Here is a 24,131-nt window from a genome sequence, read left to right on the forward strand (position 1 = left end):
TGAATTGATTCTATTTAAATCATCTTTCTGAAATGAAAGATGGCTCACTTTCCCTTCACTGAGGAATTCATTAACTCTCCCAATGACTGGCTTGAATGTTTTAAATGGAAAACTTACATGGAATTTTTATTTTAGTGAAGAACAACTGTTTATCTTTAAAAACATTTAAAAAGACATTCTGCATGAAGTTCATCATCTTTTAGGAAACTACTATAGCAACAAAATTACATTAGACTTTCTGATTTCTCCATAGTGTCCTTAGATAAGTAAACAACCCAATAGACCATATTAAAAGCCCCAAATGTTACTGGAAAGAGAATGCGGGCATATTTGTCTATTTTACTTGTGCCAGATCCAGAAGGTGGTGGAGCCAAGGGAGCAGTAGTGGCTGACAACTTCCCAGAAGCCCCTATGTTATTAACTGTGGTCTTAATCCGCTCCAGTCTTGATCCAAACACATGCTGGGTAGAAGCAGATCCAACTGGAACTTGTCGGGGCACGTACCCAGTTCTACCAGGAGTAGAAGGAGGAGGAGATGGAATTGCTCTTGCGGCAGATATAGTTTCAGCTGCATTTGCCTGGCTGAATGGGTTTGGACTGGAAGCTAAGTAAGACTGTGGTGTGGCTTCAGAAGATCCTTGAACAACCGTGGAAGACTTGCTCGAATGGTTTCCCACCTCAGTTCTGTTGCCAACATCAGACTCAGAGTGAACCAAGGCATTGGCTCTTTTTCTCATGTTCAGATTGGCATTTGAGTTCTGAAAAGGTATATTAAAAATTATATTGGCTATGTGATTTTATGTAGAGTTATACAAAATTTAAATGGGTCAAATAATTACAAGTTAGCTGTTTTCATAAAATAAACCTTTATTAATATGCTATAGTCACTCAACTTGATGTAAGAGCTTGAAAATACCTAACTAAAAAAGGGCATATATATATGTGAAACTCTGAATCAAACATCTGCTATTTCAAAATATTATCCATTCTTATAAATTATTAGAATTTAAATCTATAGAAGGGTTAGGCTTTTAGGACTATAAGCTAGAGTTATACTTGATTTTACTTTAAGAATTCATGATGATAGCTGTACAACTTCTTTGTTGAGTTTTATTGTAAATAATATTCTCTGATATGCTGTATACATTTCAGTGAGTTTTGTACATTCAGTGAGTTTTGCTTTATAAACAGGAAGAATTATATCTATTTTTGTGCACAGAATAAAAACAATAGTAACCATCCACATGTGTATAACATTCCTTAAAAAAACACAGAAGCTCCAAAAGCTTTAATTTCCAAATCCCTGGGAATTATTTTCATAATCTTACATAGACATTATTATATAAAGTCTAGAAATCCTCATGCATTTTAGTTTTTCACCACAATTAGTAATGCGAATACAAAGGAAAACCATTTTGGGGACTTCCCTGGTGGTCCAGTGGTTAAGACCCCATGCTTCCAATGCAGGGGGCGTGGGTTCAATCCCTGGTCAGGAACTAAGATCCCACATGCCGCGTGGCACAGCCGAAAAAAAGGAAAATCATTTTTAAATAAAATGTTGTATCATACATATAAACAGCATCACCATATCATTGCATAAATATCTGAGTTCGAACTATTTACCAATAAAGAGTGTTTAAATCAAAATGGAATTCACTACTTTCCATAAAATTATTTTATCTGTAGAAAAAGACTGCATTTGAATACAGATGGTCAGTATTAAAATTAATTCTTATATTTTGACAGGCATGGTAAATAACCATATAGCCAACTATAGACTGTCCATACTAATGAAGGAAAGTAATTGCTCAAATGATTCCCAAAATAATCATGTCTGTCTTTAGAAGATACTACGATTTTTTGCAACCATTTTTCCGCCTTAATTGTGTTTATTCTAAGTTATATTAAGGGTATATTGTAATTACTTTTTCTACCCTCTTTGACCACCATTTTATGAAATAAATGGTGGGTGAGGAGATGGAGAAGTAGAGGAGAGAGAGAGGAAGAACAGCTCACAAGTGGGTGATTAGAAGGAGCCAGTCTGCAAGGAATTTTATGGATAATATTATATACAATTAACTGTAAGCTCTACAGAGAAGTGTTTATTCAACAAGTAGAATCTTTTTTCAATACTACACTTATAAAGCAGGTTGAAAGTGTTCAATCCATATCTTATATACTTGTGAATTATGGCTTCAAGTTCCCTGAGTAGAGAAAGAAGAAAAAGCCTCACAACATGCAGAGCCAAAGCAGGTTCTGAGAGGTTTAGAATGTATTCTTCATGTCAGCCTGAAGTATTCCTCTAGTTTGCAGCTGAACTCATGAGAAATTGTAGTCTAACATATGGCAGCCAATTTAGGTGGAGACAAGTGAAACCAAAATTGACATCAACCTAAAAGTTAAAGGTACCATTATTTACCTTGTACTTTTCCTCTACAAAGCACATTGTAAACACCACCTAATTAATCCTCAGATTTTGAGTCCCTCTTTACAGAAAGGGATAATCACTTAATTAGAATTAATTCTAAAATGTTATACACATGGTGAAAAATATAAAGAAGGATAAGGTATATCCACAACATTTAAAGAGTTTACACTATCCCTAGGAAGATAAAATGCACACCCACACATGACACAATCAAAAATATACAAAAAGTAAAATAGAATGATGGGTCAAACTGTGGCAAAATGCTAAATATACCAAGAAGAGAAGGGAAGGGAGTAATAAAGGACCAATTGGATAAGCAGGAGAGAAATATATATTTTCAAATATAGTCTGATATTTGCATATTGCCCTCTTCCACCAAAAGTTGGGTTGCCCATAATCTTTAGAAACTCATATTTTCCCTCAGACTAAATTCTAAGAATTGGAGATTTCTACTTCTGGCCAAAAAGGAGTAAGAGGGACTGAATTTACTCTCCTGCACGAAATAACAAAAAAACTAAAAACATTTGTAAAACAAACGTTTTTGAAGACATCGGACATTAGACAACATAGGACACAATCATTGAGAGAGAAGAAAAAAACTTGAGTTTGCATGCTGCAGAGCGGGAAAGGAGAATCCAGGAACAATCTGACAGACTACCTAAATTGATGAGATGAAGCTGAGAAGGTGAGGAAATCAAGGTGGCTAGAGTTCACAGGAAAAGGTACCAGAGAAGCTGATGCCGAAAAGAAAAGTCCAAAAAATCTAAAGAGTCCCCACTGAGAATTTTGCTAAGCACAGATCCATTTTTGAGCGTAACTACCCAAGGCAAGAAGAACCACCTGAAAGGATTAGAAGAAATGGTACCTAGCACATACCAAGCCAGGAATAGTGCATTTTCCTACCAGACATAATGGAAAATCTCAACATTCATGTAGCATTTGGTAAAGTCCTCAGAAGGGCCTTGCCTCAGTAATATGGAATAATTACCCCCAAGACTGCTCTAATCCTGCCTAATGAATTTTAAAAGTAAGACCTTAACAGATGAAACTAACTCTAAGTGACTTAACTGCACCCCAGAAGGAAGCACAAGAACACTTATAGGACCCTGTCTTCCTTCCCTCCAGATCAGAATCCTTCTGGAACATGCTGAAATCCCAACTGTGAATTATGTTCTAATACGGCTGATTGAATACAAACATGGCACCAATTTGTTCTCCCTCTCCATATTAATGCCCCTTGTAAAATGAATTTCCCCTTCTCCTCCCATCAAGAAATGGACTCTCTTTCCCCACAGACTTCCTATGACTTTCTTTGGCCAACTGGATGTGGTGGAAGTGGGGGTGTGTTATTTCTGAGTCTTAGCTTTATGAGTCCTTGCTTGCTTCCACTCTTTCTCAAAACACTGCCACCAACACCACAAGAACAAGTTTGGGCTAGCCTGCTGGAGAGATCCTTTGGAGCAGAGCCAGTCATCCTAGTGAGGCTATCCTACATCACGCAATAGATAGCTGACCACTAGACACCTGTGTTTGTCCCAGCTCAGAAATGATGACCTGCTGAGCCAAGCCTAAGCAAGATCAACAGAACTTCCCAGTTGACTCAGACTTGAAAACAAAAATAAATGTTTTTTTTGTACGCCCCCGAGGCTTTGTAGTTGTTTGTTATGCAGCATTATTGTGGCACTAGACAACGCATACAGACCAATTAAATCAAGGGCCTAACAGGAGCTATTGCCACACCTCTTGTCAGGGGAAGTTTCTCAGACATTCTGGGATAATTAGAGAGCTAGTCTGCCCAGAATTCATCAAAGACCATTAGGGGACCCTATTGTCTATTCCATGTTATTTTAAAGGACCAAGATATTTTGCCCTTTATAATTCCATTCTTAAAGAATAACCATACTTTAAAGCTAGGAGAGATTGTAGCGATCAACTTATTCCGGTTTCTCATTTTACGGTAGAGGAGAATAACAGCAGAAGTGTTATGGTGGATGAAAGTCATAGAGTGAGTGACCTACTGAGTGCTCTGCCATGTTGCACAGCCTTTGGATGCACAAATGTGGACGAGGCATTAAGGAACTTGATAAACTACACCTATATATTTGAGTCAGTCAAGTATTTGTAATAGTCAAGTATAATGTTAAAAAATTATTCAAGACTTGGAAATAAGAAAGGAGTACAGCATGTCCCTGCAATGTCAGTATGCAGTATTGTTTAAAAAGTCCACCCAAGGATTATTAAGTCTCTAGGGGAAGATACTTGAGTTTGAGTTTGCTGTTTAATATTGGATTTGACCCCAAACACTGTGAAGTTGCATATTAACGTATAGATTCCTGTTCAGTAGAAAAGAGCCCCAAAGGTTATGGTTTTGATGCCCTGAAGGATATTAACTACTTCTGTATCTAATCTAGTAATCTCACTCTAGTATCCTTTTTTGAAAAAAATTTAATGGCTACTTATAGGCATTTCTCAAAAAAGATTTTGAACCAGTTTTACTATTTAATTACTCCTTAATTAATGAGTTAGATAAAACTTTGATACAGGTTCATTCCACATTTGCATGACTCATGTTTTTGACCGTTTGAAAATTATATTCTGACAACATCCACTGCTATGCAAGTTATAAGTATCAAAGAAATGTAAGCATAGACTTGAAGAATATGTCTGAAGAAAACAGTGATCCCAAGTCAAAGAGAGAGGATCAGTTCAAGGTGGCCAGAAAAAAGAATCAATGAAGCACCATACTTTATGAAAATGGAGGGAGCAGTATGAAGTGTGCCACTAGGATTAACATCTGAAAACAAAGGTCAAATCTTTTTTTTCCCAGTTTTAAAGTTATTAGTGAACTTCTAGAGTGTAAAACTATCTTATTAATCATCGCAGGCTAATGCACACAGCAGGCACCTACTTCATTTTTAAATAAATTTCACTGAAATGGATATAATACAGAGTCAAGATTCTTTTTTCAAATTAAAGAGAAAGTGTCAGAAACTGTCTATCTGACCTTCAGATTACTATTTCTTTGTTTATGGGCATATTTCTAGAATATTGCAGGTAGTACCTAAATTATATAAGTTATCCTGACTCAATCCCAAGGCTGACTAAGAATGCCTAAGAAGTCTCAACACTCTAAATATCATAACCTATATATGGAAAAGAGAATTAGACTGATTTGAGGCTTAAATCTTTGTTCTCTGTCAGGCAGCCAAATGATACTCAAGTTATTTTACACTGATGTCTCAAGGTCTACTATGTAAAAAGTAGTTGTCATTTTCCATGATGACAAACTATGAAAGGATTGAAAAATCTGCTGAGCTACCTGGCACGGGACTCACTGGGAATAATATTCACAAAGCCTTCAAGTTTTGGAACAACAAATGCGACAGTCAGAATGATGTTATGTTTCACACAGAGTGTACAGTGGCTCCATCAGTATTCAGCAGACACACAGTGGTTCCAAACAAGAAAAGCACCTAAGCTTAATTTGAATTTTAAAAGATGATTTAGTTTGAAATCATTTTGTCATTAGTCACAATAGTCAGATTCAAGGGAAACTGGTGGGATAGAGATGCGAGGTGGTAGATTCAAACATTACCAACAAATTAAAGCAGCAACAGGCAAACAGGAGCACATCCAAGTAATTTGTCAATCATGACTGTGATCTGACACAATTTCTAAAGAAGTCTTATCAACTGCAAAAAGAAAATTCAACTCAACTAATTACTCTAGCAGCAATGAGATAAAGTGACTATGACGAGGTTTGCAGAATGCAAGCTACATTCATATTGCTTGCTTGAGAAGCTAATGAACTTTAATAAAATGTAATTTAACCCTTCTAAATTAAAAACAAACAAAGCTAATAATGAACAGGTTTATCTTCTAGAATATCAATGATTCACATACCAAAAAAAAAAAAATCCAATAATGCAAAGACATTTATTCAAGGCTGTTCTGACAGGGCTTCAGGGGTTGGCCACACATCTTATTTAATAAGGAAATAAACAACTATGGTAGAGCAGCTGGAACTAAACCCCAAGGTAATGATTTATGGAGGACCATCAGTAGTGTTTTTAAAAGCTGCTACCACATAGAAATGAAAAACGTCCCCTACAAATAAACATGCTAAATATTTCATCAATTGTTACACACTGAACAACAAAATGTAGAAATGAAAACGCTGAGTTCTCTATTTACTGTATTTCATTTCCTCCCAATGTTAGCATTTAATTCAATGTTTGGATTTCCATAAGCTATACAAATATTACTTTCAATATCTGGCACTGGGATAAGAAATTTATGTCTTCAATTTGGAATTATCAGAGAACAATGTCTTACAGAATGCATTCATTTTGTCTTTACATATTTAGAAGTTGAAAGTTTAAAATAGTAGGGTTTCTTGAAGATATGCGATTCTGTAGTTAGTTTTGCTTCATAGTGATTCCTAGGGCTTCTTTTTATTTGCCAAGGCTTTGTATAAATACATGGCTCTAGGAGAGGAAATTTTTTTGTCGGAGACGTCACCAGTCAGAGCAGAAGTTCTCAGCTTGATCAAGCAGACTTGGACTTGACCAGAATGCTACCTGGAAATGCTCCAGGAGCTGTGTTCACCAACGCTGCCAACATAACACTGGAGAGGGTAGAGGGCAAAGCACACTCCACTCACTTTCTCCAAATGCAAACACTGAGCTGGATGACTCTTCTCTCACTCAATAAGTAGCATTACAGTCACACCAAGTGTTCATAAGAATAACCTGGGATCAGTCTCAGGGCCTTTTTGGAGGAAGTCTTAATTATTAGTTATGCTATCGCCAGTCATCAGGAATCAGAAGTTGGGAAACATGGGCTAAATAGTTAGGATCGTGGGCCGTCAAATCAGACAGACCTGGACTCGAATACTGAATTTGCCATTTACTAGCTGTGGGATATTTGACACGTTACTTGACCTCTTGAAACCTCAAAGTCCTTGTTAAAACAGGAGTAATAACGGTAGCTCCTCATAAGGAATAAATAAGATAACGCCTGTAAGGCGCTTAGTACATAATAGGCATCAAAAGAACATTATATAGAAATAATCCAGAAGGCAGATAACAAGATCCTTCCTCCAAAATAAAAAAGTATGTCACTCATGAACAAATCATTATAGACAAGATTTTAGAATATTTTTTCTGTATTTCTATAAAAATAAGGCCACTGGGCTTCCCTGGTGGCACAGTGGTTGAGAATCTGCCTGACAATGCAGGGGACACGGGTTCGAGCCCTGGTCTGGGAAGATCCCACATGCCGCGGAGCAACTGGGCCCGTGAGCCACAACTACTGAGCCTGCGCGTCTGGAGCCTGTGCTCCGCAACAAGAGAGGCCGCGATAGTGAGAGGCCCGCACCGTGATGAAGAGTGGCCCCCACTTGCCACAACTAGAGAAAGCCCTCGCAAAAAAAAAAAAAATAAATAAATAAATAAGGCCACTGTTTTGAATAATCAGAAAGGTGGAGGACCACTGAAGCAAAGGACAGTCTGTGGTGAAGTCAGCCATGAAAGGAATGCTGCTGGCTAAAATAAGAATAAACACAAGGAAATATAAAATGCAATTAACAAAATTAAAATACATTTTAGACATTGTAAAGGTAAGGATTAACACTAGAGTAAATCCTATAACTGATGGTGTAAGACAAACATAAAAAGCTCATCTAGGAAAAAAGCAACAGCAACAACAATGGTTAATTTTTACTGAGCGGTTCTTCTGCACCCGGCATCCAGCTCACATGCTTTTAACTACCCAGCTGCCACAACCATATGTCAAAGCTACATGTAGGAAATACCTACAGCCACAGGTATTTCAATGTCCGGAAAAGATGTGGGTTGTCTAAAAAAGGCATCTCATTGTATTAACGTATCACATCACTGATCTCTTTCCGGAACTTTCCACCTATCAGTAAAGTCTAGAAACTGGTAATCAGGGAAACAGCAAAGACCGGAGGAACTGTTGTAATCCAACCTACAGGATGATATTCACACCTCAACATGCTATGAAAAGACATACACAGAACACTGGCTCACGATTAGAACTTCAGCAACTCAGTTTGGCTGGCCCACTTTCTAAATGTAATGGAATATTAAAAAGAATTGTATCTGTGGATATATTGGTCTGGCATTATTGGTCTGGCACTCTTTTTACTTTATCTCTTAGTTCAATTACAGTAGCCAAAAGGACTTTTTTCCACATTTAAATTGGAAGTAGGAAATGGGACAATGAAGGACACCAGACTGGGGATAGTACAAGGCAACAAATGTCAAAGAAGGTTAAAAAAACATTAAGAGGTTTTAATCATTGCTATGGACTGAACTGTGTCCCCTTTTGAGGGAGGGTACTATATTGGAGATAAGATCTTTAAGGAAGTGTGATTAAATGAGGTCATAAGAACGGAGCCCTGATTAGATAGAACTAGTGTCCTTATAAACGAGGAAGAGACTCCAGAGAGCTCTTTCTCTGTGTCATATGAGGACACAGCAAGAAGGCAGCAGTCTGCAAGCCAGAAAGAGAGCTCTCACCAGAAACCAAACCTGCCAGAACCCTGATCTTGGATTTTCTAGCCCTTAGAACTATGAGAAAATACATTTCTGTTATTTAAGCCATCCAATCTATGTAATTTGACTAAGGCAGCCTGAGGAGACTAAGACAATCATCTAACTTTAATAAATTTAAATTTAAGACACAATTATCTTAAGATTTTTAAATAGTGAATGTTAACCCTCTCATAGGAAAAAAATAAAACCTAAACATACTTGCAGCTTTCTCTTCTCAGATATTTTCTTTGTTTCTAGTCTGTTCTCTCTTCTCCAGTATCCTTTTCTGATAACCCCAAATCCTAGGTAGACTTAAGATACTAGACACGTAGAGAAATTGAGATGCTTTTGACAGGAATTAAGCATTGATTTCTTTGTAATATTTTTACTTGTCCTTGGTGAATGAAAACACTTCCATATATCCACCAGGGGGGCATCTACATCATCTTTCTAAACTGTCCAAGTTGCCTGCATATGAGTTCTTCCAGGATACCTCTTGAGTTCCTTTCAGCTTTTCTTCACCCAAATCAGAGGACTTCAGTTAACTGGGATTTTCATTTAACCTTCTAATTTGGACTTAGCTCCAGATCCTTCTTTAACTACCCAATATTTTTTCCCTAAATATTTTTGCCTCCCTTGCAGATTATGACTTTTATGTCACAGTGTGTGCATATGTGTTGTGGATTTCAGAGCATGCGTTTGTTTAAATATTGGAAAAATGTCATTAATAACAATTTATAACTTCTGTTCACATTTTATATTAAGAATATTTTTTAAATCCTTAAAAGTAGGGGTAATATAAGTAGATATCTGATAAAATATTGCAAAAGAAATCTTACTACGTTTTTGAATTCCTAACTTGGGTGTCCAAATAAATTCATTTTTTAAAGCAATCATCCTATGGAAATGATTTGTTTCAGCCTTAAAATATTCAGAAAGTTATATTTGAACTTAGAAAACATTTGGACAATGCTTTTTTTCTTAATATAGACTTGATATGACTTGATCATAATGAAACTGTGCTATAATAAATAGCCATCCAGAAAAATTCAGATCCCTGCCAACCCTATAGGAGGCTGGCATAGCAAGTAGTCTGAGTCATAATTTTATCTGCATCAGCAAAGGCAACAGGGGCAATGTCTGAAAAGGAATAATTTATCAAGGCCAGATCTTCATTATACTTCTGCTTGGGGGGAAAATTCCAAAGCTCAAGAATTATCATCCAAGTCATTTTGTAAAATCATAGCTATGCTGTGTAAGGAAGTCTTTGATGAGCTACGAATCTTACCTAAAGGGGGCTGAATTTCTTTGAAATATTAGATAATGTTTACCTACTGAATTTAAACATTCATGATAGCTTTAATAGATTTATTTTTAGGAAAAAAAGCCTCAAGTCCCATGCTTCATCTCTTGCTGGAAGTGAGTAATGGAAGATCCACGTTTAAGCTCAAAAGCAATGAAGGACTTACTAAAGGTACTGATTTACCCAATTCATTCATTCATTCAACAATATGAATTGAGTGTCCACTTTTTCAAATTACTTTGTTGAAACTGGGAATACAGAGGTGAAAAAGTATAGGCCTTGCAACTTCTGCCAGGAATTATTAAAAAGTTATAACAAGCGATAAATGCTATCAAGGAAACTTTTTTTAAATTAGGGAGTACATAGCATAGCCTGATTGCTGGGAGAGCCTCTTTGTGAAAGTGACACATAAGCTGAAATTTAGGATAAGTAAGGGGGAAGAGGGACTGTGGGGAAAGGGAACTAAGTGCCTGGTGGTAGGGGAACAATTTTCAAAGATTTCCCTCAGTGGTACAAGGATAAAGAAGACCAATAAATTTCCTTGTCAATTAAAATTTGAGATACCTTGAGGATGTTCTAAAATCTTCCTTTTCTTTTCTTTTACATTTTTTTGAAATAGACTGTTAAGGCAATGCTTCCCATTCAGGGGCTACTCTAAATAATTAACGTCTGATATTAGCACTTGCCAGACAGAAATCTTGAATCTTTATCAACATCTCTAACAATGCATTGAGCACTTACTATGGACCAAGCACTACACTACATGGTTTTCACAAATAACCTCACACACCATCTACAACCACCCAGGAAATAGTATTAATATTCTCATTTTTCCAATGAGGACACTGAAGCCTAAGAAAGTTGGGTACTTCTCCTAAGGTCAGACAGTTAAAATGGGTTAGAGTCATGATTTGCATCCCAAACTAACAATTTTAGCCACTTCAGGAAGCTCCTTACAACAGCAAACATGTTAATTTGCTATGTTAAAAAGCTACACTAATAGGATTAAAAGAAAGCAAAAAAGAATTTACCTGAAAAATGTCCACACAACCCAAACCAGATTAAGTGACATTTACGAACAGCTTGGTTTTTCAGATTTGGATTTTAGTTACATTTATTTAGTTTCTATTATAAGGTAAATACTGTACTACCGTTTGATCCACATTATCCCATGAAAAATCTTCCTCTGATTAATCCTTCCTTTCCAGTATCTGTAAAAATTGTAGAGTTTTTATGAACTGTCCTTGCTCCTGTTTTTCTTGATATTCGTTCAATTTCTTTGGTGCTTAGTTGTCATAATGGGCTTATGGATATGACTTTGTATCCCATATAACTTCTACATTCAGGCCTAAATAAATATTTATAAATAGGTCCACATTTAGATGATTTATTTTACAGAAAATTTTATCTTAACCACAAATGTAATCTAGCTGTGCAAAGTTTCTTTTTTAATTGAAGAAAACTTCTCTTCAGGTTGTTTGAAAAATGAACCAGCATCACCACTCAAAATATGCATCTTCTATATGATAAACACATTTTTATGAAGTTCTTCTACAAGAAGGAAGCTGTGCCCCAACTTCCTTCCGCAGACCTCCCCTTAAGTCTGAATATAGAATTTTCAAAAGACGTTTATAAAACTACTACTCAAATATATGGAAAAACTAAAACACCCCCCCACCATGCATAGGAAACTGCAATTTCAACTTTAATTGTAACCCAGGGAAGATATCAACATAAGCACTAGCTCTAGTTTCTGACTTGAAAATGATTCTTCAAACATGTAAGTATCTACAAATAATTAAAGTTAATGAAGTTCAGCAATGCATGCGCCAAATTATGTATAAAGTTAATGTGTGTACACATGTGTATGTAGCAGAAAAGTACTCATTAAGCACCTATTGTGTATGCTTTTATATTTTAAAAATCAATCCCGTTCCCTAGTCTTTACAAATGGAAGCACAGTCAATTGGTCATAAAGCATATGTTGAATTATCCTATTAACACAATTCATTACAAATCTCCATCCATAGTAAAACAGCATATTAAGTCAGCAGAAGAAATTGATATTCTACCACACCAGTTGTCAAACAGACAACCCCCTAAACAGCTGAAGCCATTTTGATTTTCTCCAGGAAATAATTTGACTTGTCCTGAGGAGTAAGTGCCATGCTATCAGCTGTAGTTTCCAACGAGGCATTAGCAAAACCATTCGACATTTAATAAGGCTCTCATGCTGAAACAGCTGTGCCTCCAAAGTGAAAATTTTAAAACTCTCTCTGAGCCTAGATAATTTTACTTGAGCTAGAAAATAAGGTATTAGACTCTTTTGCACGTTCTACCACTTTATGACAAGAAAGGAAATTTTGCACTTTAGTAAAGGCAGATTGCAAATTTAGCAGGAATTAAACCAGTAGCTGAGTTGCAATTTATGGCAAATGGCTCATCAGCACATTAATGTATATCACCAACGTAACCACTTCAGCCAAGCAGGCCAGAAACTAAGACACAAGTATCTGGTAGGCAGGAAGAGAAATGTGCCCTCTATAGACACCTATTATATGAATCCTAAAACCAAAAGCTACCAAATATCTATCTTCATTTTCATCCTTATTGGCAGTATATTGGTAGTTAAAAACCAGTGTCAGAACCATAGGTTCTAAAATCAGGTAGATTCAAGCTTTGGCCTCTGCTAAATCCTAGCTGTGTGACCTTGGGGAAGTTATTTAGCCTCTCTGTGCTATGTATTTCTCCAGGGTAAAATGAGGATAATAATGATAACTACTCAGAGTTATTGATGAATTAGTATTCATAAAGTGCTTAACACCCTACCTGAAGCACAGTAAGTGATCAATACTTGTTAAATATTATTTTGATATTGTTATCCATAGTCTAAGACAAAAATATAGATAGTCACTGTGAAATAAAATATTATAATAGAAGTTTCCATTATTTCTATACTCAGATATTCATTGTATTTTTTCAACAGAACTAAGTGTTAAATTAATACTGTAACTATCCACCTCAGAAAATGTTGGGAATGTGTGGGAACCTTACATTTTGTGCTCTCTTCAAAATTCATCTTACTTTCTATTCCTAGGTGAAAATAATTAGCTCCACTCCTTGCAGCAATGCTAAGAACTAGCTAAAACCCAACTTGCCCGAATCTGCCAACTGTAGGAAGAGATAATTGAGGATTCCCATTTAAGAGGTTTCCTTCTAGGCTGATGGATGTTTGAAGGGAGCATAAAATCAACAATCCTGTGGATATCGTTCTACTTAATCATATTAGCAATTTAAAAAATATTTGCACTTTCTCAACATATAACATACCAAAATTTTTCTCATATTACAAAGAAGGAAATGAAAATATCAAGTCCCACAACTCCTTAACCTTTGACCCCTTCCAGCTACCACTCTTTCTATCACTGCCAGTTTAGGGAAAAATTGTCTACACTTAATGTTTCCACTTCTTCACCTGTCATTTACTCTTCAACCCACTGTTGTTTTATTTCTCTTCCCATCTTTCCCTTGGAACTCTTTGTGGATTAATCCAGTAGACACTTTTTAAAATCTGCGTCTTACATACTGTCTTGGCAGCATCTAACACTGCTTATCACTTCTTCCTTCTTTAAATTGGTCCTATAAATTCCATAATCTAGGTACGTTCCCCTTACCCTTCTCAGTCTCCAGTGTGGAATGCTCTTCCTCTACCCAATCCTAAATTGTCACCTTTCCACAGGGTTCAACTCTCAGACATCTCTGTTTTTTCAGTCTTCAGGTAAATAAATAAACCTGTCCAGTGGCTTAGATTACCATCTTTATATCAATATCATAAAATCAATGTCTGCTTCCCAAATTTTTCTCCAACCTGAAGACCCATATCTCCAGCAGGACATGTACTAGGGGCATAACAAACTTTTAATTCATTCATTCATTCATTCATTTGATTAGTCAACAAATATTTATTGAGTGCCTATTTGTATGTCAGGCACTGTTCTTGGCTCTGGTGATACAAAAGTAGGGCAAGGCTTCCCTCGTGGCGCAGTGGTTAAGAATCCGCCTGCCAATGCAGGGGACACGGGTTTGATCCCTGGTCCGGGATGATCCCACATGCTGCAGAGCGACTAAGCCCGTGAGCCACCCCTACTTAACCCCGTGTGCCTAGAGCCCGTGCTTCGCAACAAGAGAAGCCACCGCAATGAGAAGGCTGCGCACCGCAAGGAAGAGTAGCCCCTGCTCGCCACAACTAGAGAAAGCCCGCGTGCAGCAACAGACCCGACGCAGCCAAAAATAAATAAATAAATAGATTAATTTAAAAAAAAGGTGGGGGGAAAGCCCCAAATTCTTAACCTTAAGGAACCCTCTTGACCAAAGTCAAATCTGTGTACAAATTTATTCATATCCAATGAACCCAATACATTTATCCAAACAAACATGCTAGATCTTAGAGACTAGCACATGCTCCAGTTAGCTTTGCAAGCCACAGAACTTCAATGATTCTTGCCTCCTTCTGCCTTATTCTTTTCCATCCAGCTTCCTCAGTATTTTTCCAATCTTCCTATTTTTCTTCAAAGCCATGGAAAGGCATTCAACATTTCTCACTTAGCTACTCAGAGGCTATTAAAGTTCTCAGACCTCATATCCTTATGAACATTCCCTCTCTCTACTCTCTCTTCTATTATGTGTCAAATAGTATTTACACAGTGTAACAGCAATAATGCCACTTCCTTGTTTAAAGTCTTTCAGTCGGCACGCTATTGTTTCTCTAAACACACACACACCTACATGACGTAACATTCTACACGACTTGGATCCTGCTTTCCAGTCCAGCTACATCTCCCCTTTACTCCCAAACCCTCCTCTTAGCCACTCTGGGTACCCTAGTGTAGCATATGCTATGAGTGCCTGGTCTGTATTCATTTGGTTTACCCAGACATCGCTCCAGACAGGCTGACGTCTTACCACCTTTTTCTCCCCTAAGGGGAGCTCTGTCTACAGGAGCTTGACTGGAATGGGAGAGAGGGTTTGACCAGAAGTAGAAGAAAGTTAACATCTCCTGAATAAACCTCATCAACCAGAGATAAGAGTTGATAAATAAGTACCTCAACTTCTCTGCCACCCAACGGGACAATTCTGAGGTGGGGTCCACACGTATTCTGGGGGAGCCTCGGGCGCGATGAGCACGCCGTGGTAAATCTGCTCATTAGTAACACTTTATTGGATTGTCTTCCTTGCCATCTCACTTTCCTCACAGTGATCTTGGGATCAGTTCAAATATAAATTGCTTGCACACACATCCTTGCAACGAAGTCTGCTTTGGGGGAAACCCAATTAAAATACCTGGGTTCTAGCCAGGATGTCTTCGCTTAGTTCTACAAGAATGAGCTGTATTGTCTTGCCTCAGGGTCTTGTCACGTCCTCTTCTCACTCCCTTTCCTCTATCACCTTTGCCTCCCTTTTGTGTTTTTTGAGATAGTATTTAGCCATCGCTTCCTCTGAGCAGTTTAACCTGACAGCCCCTCCACCCTCATCAGAATCTCCCACCACAGAGACGCTAATCTGGACTGTGACATCTTCACACAGTATCCTGTGCTTCTTCCTAGCCTAGCATCCAGCATGCTGCGTGAGTGCCCCTCCCAACTGTGAGTTTCTTTAGGGCTGCAACACTGCCTTACCAGTTTCCTCTCCCCACTGACCAGCACAGGACCAAAAACTAAGAAGCATTCAATCAAAGGAAGTCCAATGACTAAATAATATGTAAATAAGTGATGAGTAAACTGTATTGAAATAAATCAACAACAAAATCATTCACTCCTGTACACTCAAAACAGCAAAAATGAGTCTCACACAATGTGTCCCTAGAGATAGTAGTTGGCAAAGCTATATAGCCAAAAGCAGCCCATTTAAATCCACTTGAAAACCAGATGACATTTATTCTATCCAGATTATACTTCCTGGGCCACTACAGTAGTTAATGGACTGTTTAATGAGTCAATCCTGGAATATTAACTGATAACCAGAATTAAATGTCTTTCCTCTCCCATTTCATGCATTTGCCTATTTAAAAGTATGGCTGAATGATCGTTATGGAGCAAAAGAGAGTCACCTCCCGGATCTAGCCCCACCTTCTTCGTGCCCTCCGCTGCCACACAGGAAATGCATGAGGGCCATGGGCACCAGCCTGCCTCTCTGGGAGCAAAGTGATGAGGTCGTAAGCCACTCTTCCTTCAAACTGCTTGAAACACGGAGCCAGTGGCTGAAATAGCTTGTTTAACAAGGACTGGATTTTTCCTCTCAATCACAGTTCTAAAGCTATCAGTTATTGAAAAGCTGATTTTCAAAGCACACACTAGAACAGCTTTTCTGTACAGCTGCAATGCTATTTAAATCTTCCATGAATATATCCACAAACCCAAGAAAATTCTAAGCTAAAATATTGCTCTTAGAGAGGACATAGTAAAATAAGACCTTAGGGAGGAAAAATCCAGGAAGTGAAATCCGGTCGTTAATTTTAATACTGAAATTATAAAATCAGCCATATGGCTTCAACTCCTCAGAGCTAGAACACCTGAAATCACTATTCAGAATAGGCAGTCTAGAAGGCTTTTTTGTGAGGCTCTTTGGTGGACATTGTCTATTTCACAGTCATTCTTTTATAGGTCTCAGAAACGTGGATAAATGCCTCAGCTTCTGCTGTGATGAGGCTGGGAGTGGATGTAGAATAAGCAGGAAAGGCCATGCTTTGGAGACACTAAGCAGATTAATGAAAGGCAAGATCATCCTTGGAAAGAACTGACTCTTGAATCCAGGCTTCTATTCCACAGTGAATCTCAAGTCCTTATCTCCAGCACTACTGTGGAAGAATTCCCAGGAGCCCATTGGTAACACTGGCAACACCGAGGTCATGCTTTAATCTCACCTCACCAGCCATTTCATTCTCCTGCTGTGATCAAGCTGTCCCACTGCAACCATGTGGGCTGCCTTTGTAGCATCCTATAATGTTGATACTTCTTTGAATTTCATCAAGGTGGAAACTTTTAGACTCTAGCCAGCTATATTGCAGTGTGAATTTCCTTCATTTAAGACATTCATTTTCATCAAATTACCTACCAAATGAAATTATATTGAGCATGAGTCGCTATCATAAATATTTTGGAGCCATTCACTTGGAAGCTGGCGATGAAAACAAGCTGACTGTACCTAGGAAAATTCACCAAAATCACTGACCAAAGAAAAGCCATGATGAGAACTGTTCTGTGCCCCATCAAATATTGTGCAGCCATGTGGTTCATTTCTGCTCTCCCTTGGCTCCGATATCATAGGCTCTCCAGGCCGGGGCTAAATGAATATTTTCTAAATTATTGACTCACTTCAAATAAAGAACTACCACAATATCCCATGGATATGACAAGATGATGGTAAGACATAAGGCAAAGGGTCTATGTAGCCTCAATACCCAGCACAATGCCTGGCACAAATTCGACACTCGACAAATATTTGTTGAATGAGTAAACAAATAAACGTGCATAAGCTGATGTCCTAATGTTTCTGAAAGACCTACTACACTCCAGGGCATTGAAAGTTCCACACAAATGTCTGGAGTCATCATTTGACCACAAAGCATGAATAAAAAGCTCAGCAGGGCCAAAGCAAATTTGGATCTCATCCATATTCTAAAGCACTGTGGAATTAATAAATGAAAATTTAATGCATTTTGAGTTCTGATTCTGTTGTGAAAGCCTGCTGGCCCCTCGGTTTTAAAATACTTTCTCAGCATACTAAAATCAGAACTCTTTTTCTCATGTTGTTCTTTCCTTTGTTTCCATAGGAAACAGTGACTTCCAGGCATCCAAGATGACACAACATAGATTGCCAAATTGCATGCCACCCTGCAGTTGCCAAGGAGATAATGTATGTCATTCCTACAAATAACATGTTGCTCATGCCTTCATTTCCTTTATCTAGCTTTTTAAGATATTCTTCGCCTGAACTGAATTCAGATAATGTTCACTGTGAACTGATGGAAACATTTCCTTTTTTAAAAATGTATTTACCCCACTCCCCCAAGGCACTTGATCACACCACACACACTGTCTGTGGAAGGTCTGAGCATATTTTATGGCGATTTTGGAACAAGTGATTCAGCAGTTTTCACCAAAAAAAAAAAAAAAAAAAAGCCTCCTGAATTCTGTCTGCTTGCATTCTAAGTAAAGGTCCAATTAAATCCGCACCTGGTACTAACATATTCCAGTTTAAAATGGCCCACCACAAAAGCAGCTGCACTCCATTGAATTTACATGGGAAGGAAGGGGAGGAAAGGAGTAAGCAAGCAAAAAAGGAAAAGATGGAAGGAAGGAAGGAAGGAAGGAGGGAGGGAGGGAGGAGATGGGGGAAACTCATGTTGATTGAGCATCTGCAGTATACCAGATTAAACATCTGTAAGATGAACAAAGAGAAGTAGAGAAATTTGAGATCTTGGCTGACATCATCTCATTAGCAGGAGGAAGAGTCAGTATTTGACTTGAGTATGTCTGATTAAAAGATGTGTTTTCCACCCATCTAGTGCTGCATAACAAATCACCCCAAATGATCATGGCTTTAAACAAAGGCAATCATTTTAACACCATCTTTCGTGGGTTTGGAGGTTGGCTGGACTCAGCTAGGCAGTTCTCATTCATTCAGCGTCTCTCATGTGGTTTCAGTCAAAGCAGCTGGTACTAGAGTCACCTCCCTCACATGCCTGGCCATTGATGCTGGGACTGTCAGCCGGAATACCCTACTTGTGGTCTCTGTATGTGGCCTGGGCTTCCTTACAGCATGGTGACTGGATCCAAGTAAGCAGTCCTGAGTCGCCAGCCTCACAGTCATAAAGCACTAGTTCTACTGTGGTCATAGGTCCACCCAGGTTCAAGGGTGAGGGAACAAAGAGTCCGCCATACATTGTAAGAAATGCATGTGGAATGGATAGCCTGCGGCAGGGGTGGGGTGGGGGTGGGGTTCTCATTGCAGCCGTCTTGAAAAATGATTTCTGGCACAACACAATTTTTGCAATATTCATTAATTTCTTAAAAAGCCTGGGAGCCAGGCTTCATAGGCTCTTTCTCTCTGCTTGGTGGAGTAATTAGGGAGGGAACAGTTAAAATGATCAGTCTAAAAAGAGGACTGGAGCAACTTTTAATGTTAGCTTGCTGAATTACTGAAAAAAAAAACAAAACAAAACTGAACACTGAAATTAAACTTTGGAATGAGTTTCTGATTAAATTTTTGTCCTTAACAGAGAGTCCCTTTTTACTCATGCATTGTCAGCTTTCGAAGCATTCTGGTATCATAAAAACTAGCTTTGCACTAAAACTAAATATATTGTGGTATATGCATATAGGTTGGCACTATGCAGTATACCAAAAAGTGCTTTTACCTAATTTAGCTTTTTGGTTCTTTTTGGTACCTGGATAACTGGGATTTTCCGACCTGAATTACAGGTATATCTGCTCAGCATGGGGAGCGCATATGTGGAAACGGTAGCACCGAATGAATTGTTACAAGGGGTAACATAGTCCACTTGGACATATGTTCTTGTCATCTTAATATATCATCTACCATCAATATATCAGGAGGCTTCTGGCTAATGTCTTTATCATCTCAGCACCCTTTAAAATTGTTCTAGTAGTGAACCTAGCTGGGGCCTAGGCCATGAACACATCTGGCTGATCTGAAACAGCCATAAGACCGCCACTCAACTTCCAAATTGTACTTGAACCATTAAAATAATCACACTTGTTTATCCTTTGGAAACCTATCAAACTATTATCATAAATAAAGAGAACCTCAGCCAGAAAATAGGATATTAATGACATGAAGAAAGAACACCACGGAGTAAACACAATAATCAGATTGCAGAAAGCATTCAAACTGGGGAAGCACATTATGGCGAGCTAGTGAGAAAACAACAACAAATTCTGTCTCATTGCTTGCCTTGCTGAGAGTGTATGATTGCGCTAGCTCTACTGTGCTGGCAGATTGGCCTGGAATAAACATATACAATGTTCATATTTAATGTAGCTATTGCTGAGATGAACAGCTCTATAACGAGTCAGGTTATACTACTCAGTGCAAAATCAGGTCTATCCGGTAGAATCCCAGAATCCCACATAACAGCAGTGTTCTATCCAGAATGTGACAATTGGATTTGTACCTCTCTTCCCAGTACAAGTCCAGCATGTATTCTCATTCAGGCCAACATATACGCTGAAACTTTAGGATTTCCTCGATTAGTGCTTCACAGAAAAAACCCCTAAAAATTGAAGTGCTTAGGTAATACACAAAGCAGAGCCCAGCAAGTAACACAGAAGAAGAGATATCTTATTTAGTATTTCTCTTCTAACTTTTATACTTCTGATTTCACCCTACATATTTCTGCCCCAAATTTTACATCTTTCTGTATCTTTTTTTTTCCAAAATGAGGAAGACACTCCAATAATAAAATCTCTGAGAATAAAGCAACAGTATCTAACTGTTTTACATTATAGAACAATTGGCCCCTACTTTGCACAAACAATGAAGATTTGAGATCCTTTTTACTTCTCTGTTTTCTTCAATTTTATGAGTCTTGGAAGTTAGACACTAAGATTTTACATAACTTAGATGCTCTAATTTCTAATACTGTGAGTGGCTAGTTCCACTTAATGGCTACAGAATGACTGGATAGTAACCAGGAAGTTAATTGTAGCAAATAATTATCTCAGATTGCCTCATGATGTTCTGAAATTCCCTATGGATTGTAATTTTAACCTTTGACTCCATTTTAGCATGCATATTACAGTCATATACATTCAGATTGTTATCTGGAAAACATTTAACTGAAATACTTTAGCAAATTTTCAGTGCTAGAGGAAGACTTTTGCTCCATCATTAGGGTAACCATACACTCCATTGGTCAAGCCAGGATATTTTGTCCAGAACAAATGTTTACTGGTAGGTCAACAGGCAGAAACTTGCGTAGTTACAGGCAAAGAGAGCGTCAACCTATCCATCATACATTAATTGAAAAAAATAACAAAAATTTCCAGTTTGCTAGGAACTTGATGATCACATAGAAAATAACTGCATGTTCCATTTAAAAAATTATTTTTAAATCATCCCAAATTCTATCTCATTTGATGCTTCGATACACATCTTTAAAATATATGCAGTAATGAGTTTGATAAAATAAATTTGGCTATGGTACGAACCCATTGCAAATGTGCAAAAATGAGTGATTTATGGAGTTTTGAAAGATGAATGCAATTCAACAAATAAACACTGTGGAAAAATAAGAGAAAAAGAGCTTAAATATTGAAAGCTACTAAAGGAGAGAGTCTTTTTTTTAATTAAAAAAAACAGGATTCACTGTATACAATCTCCTATTTTTATGAATTGCTTAGGGATACTAATATAACTTTCTGTCAGCAGATCAAGTCTCCATTGACCCATAATCTATTTCTGTCCTGAAATGTATTCTTGTTCCGTGGATAATAGGTAACCTCCTTGGTGCCATTTTTAGATCAGCCTGTTGGCAAACATTAAGCAGAAAGCATGTTAACATTTTTCAGGATCAGCTAAGGCTTTAGCAAAGTGGGTTTCTTGCTTGCAGAAGCAGCAAGAATGAGCTCAGCACAGGGGAAAGTGCCTGTTGAAGCTCCTCTGGCTTCAAGTCAAAATTAAATAAACAAACCAACAACACAATCCTACTGAGAGCATTAAGATGCCCACAGAGGATGTGCCCCCATCAGGCACCAGGAGTACAGCTCCAAAGTTTTGACATTCTCAGCTCCAAAAATCAATCTTTGTCTTGAATACAAACTAATAAATTTAAAATGCTAATCACTATAATCACTAGCACAATTTCTTACTAATTACCTGTTTTGCTGTCAAAAAGAGGCAGCTGATAAAGGAAATTAAAAGTCAGATCTTGGCCTCATCTTCACTTCAAAAGACCAGTTTTGACTTTCTAAAAATTGTTTTTAACCAGCAAAAATGGTGTTTTTACATGGTTCAACCAAATAAAACCTGGCTTTTCTCAAAACAAATCACAGGCTCATTGCTTCATGGAATCCCAAAGTTCTGTGTGGGCCTCAAAAATAAAAACACAATGCTGGAATGGGTTTATGGGAGTTTTCTCTGTTATTGTTGTCATTTAGGACTTCTCTTTCCGGTCATTATTAGTAGTAGTAATATTTTACAGAGACCACATTGCATTCATTCTTTTACTCATTGACTCAGTCAACAAATATTGGAGGGGCATTTATTGGGTGCCAGGCTCTGTGTTAAGCATTGGTCTTATAGTTTGTATTCTTCAAATTGCTTTCTTTTAAAATAAAAATCTGTTCAACAGACTAATAATCCCAGATATACACAAGTGTTCATAGTTGGATAAGCTGGAGACAATAATACACTCATTTTGTATATGAAGAGTTGACTTTCTGCTCTTTGGATACAGAGTTCTCACCACGTTTTGCCAAGAAATGTTGGAAATGTTAATCCTCAAGTGCCAACAACCTGGCCAAAGAAAAAGTGCAGATGTGCTAAATGGTGGGCGTCCTTCTCATTCCCTACCTCCCCCCCTTTATCTAAAATTTTCATGGTACAATTTTTTACTTTGAAGTGACCCCCTCGATATCTACATTAAACTGATTGGACTTGGTAAAAACTTTTTAGGGAAGCAAAAATAGAAAGCATTCACAGGGAAACTAACCCCCAACCTCATCTTCACACCCCCATTGTCCTCTTTGAATCCCCTAAAGACAGACTTTTCTCTGACTATGGAACCTACAACTGTTTTCAATTAGCTAAACAAAAAGTAAGTAAAAGTAAGTAAAAAAGTCTGCTTTAGCTAAACTACTCCCAAAAGAGAGAGAGTTTGAGAGAGAAGCTAAATTCACAGGACTACATCATTAGGGAGTCATGACGCTGGAGAGACTAAAGAAATGCCCATGCTAGTTGTCTATATGAAGACAGTAGATTTTAAAAATTAAAGTCAAAGTTCAAGAAAGAGCTAATGAAGGAGAAAGAATAGAATCCTACAGAATAGCTAAGCAAGAGGAATGTGAAAATTCAGGCTCACAAATAAAAGCAGCAAAAGAGACATTGTGGAAGAATATGATGTATTATTCAAAGTTAGGCAGGGCAAGAATCTCCTGGAAGGTGAGATACTAGAAAATATTAAGAAAAACACACCATGCCATACAATCTGAGGAGAAAATGCCCTCTCCTTAAATTGACCAAAATACATAATAATTTCCTTCTGCCAAAGACATTTTTATGCATAATATCCTCTGATTTATTTAAATGAAATGAAATAAGTAATACCCGAACTGATGCATCTTGAAACTTCTAAATTATCTGAGGCTGAGAGAAAAGCTGGAGATTTAGCGATGTATATTATGTTGTGGGAAAATTAGCCCCTCAAAATAGCAAAAGGGAAATTGGCAGCTTAGCCAAATAAACCAGAAGGAATGAATAATCTTACTCAGTAGCTTAGGGAAGAGAACTTGCTGGAAAATATACCTAAACATTGAGGGAATTTGTTTCAAGTGTCTGTATATTTCTGAAGCTGACTGAATTTTTTTCCCCTCTAAAAAGAAGTGCTGGCCCACTCACATTGCTAACACAGAAAAAGATCACCAAATTAATAATAATCGGAAACACCATTAAGAAAAAATTTTAATAACAGAAATTTCACCTGGGGAAACGTACAGTTCCTTCATATATTGCTATCCCTGACAATTGAGCATCTATCTCAGTTATAGGAGGAATGAAACCAGTCCGTAGGTGTTTCTTGAGCAACTGCTAGATTCTTAGCAAA

At 37.6% G+C, this 24,131-nt stretch overlaps 1 protein-coding gene across 3 annotated transcripts in view; it reads right to left on the reverse strand.

Moving 5' to 3' along the window:
- Positions 1-224: 224 nt before the first annotated feature.
- Positions 225-24,131, reverse strand: part of GABRA4 (gamma-aminobutyric acid type A receptor subunit alpha4) — a 62,457-nt gene continuing 38,550 nt past the window's right edge. For all 3 annotated transcript variants that reach the window (XM_061191356.1, XM_061191355.1, XM_061191354.1), the window contains one exon: positions 225-758. In XM_061191356.1, the coding sequence (XP_061047339.1) occupies positions 225-758 (534 nt within the window). The remainder of the gene's footprint in view (positions 759-24,131) is intronic.

Source organism: Eubalaena glacialis, chromosome 5 (genome assembly GCF_028564815.1).
Source record: "Eubalaena glacialis isolate mEubGla1 chromosome 5, mEubGla1.1.hap2.+ XY, whole genome shotgun sequence".
NCBI lineage: Eukaryota > Metazoa > Chordata > Mammalia > Artiodactyla > Balaenidae > Eubalaena > Eubalaena glacialis.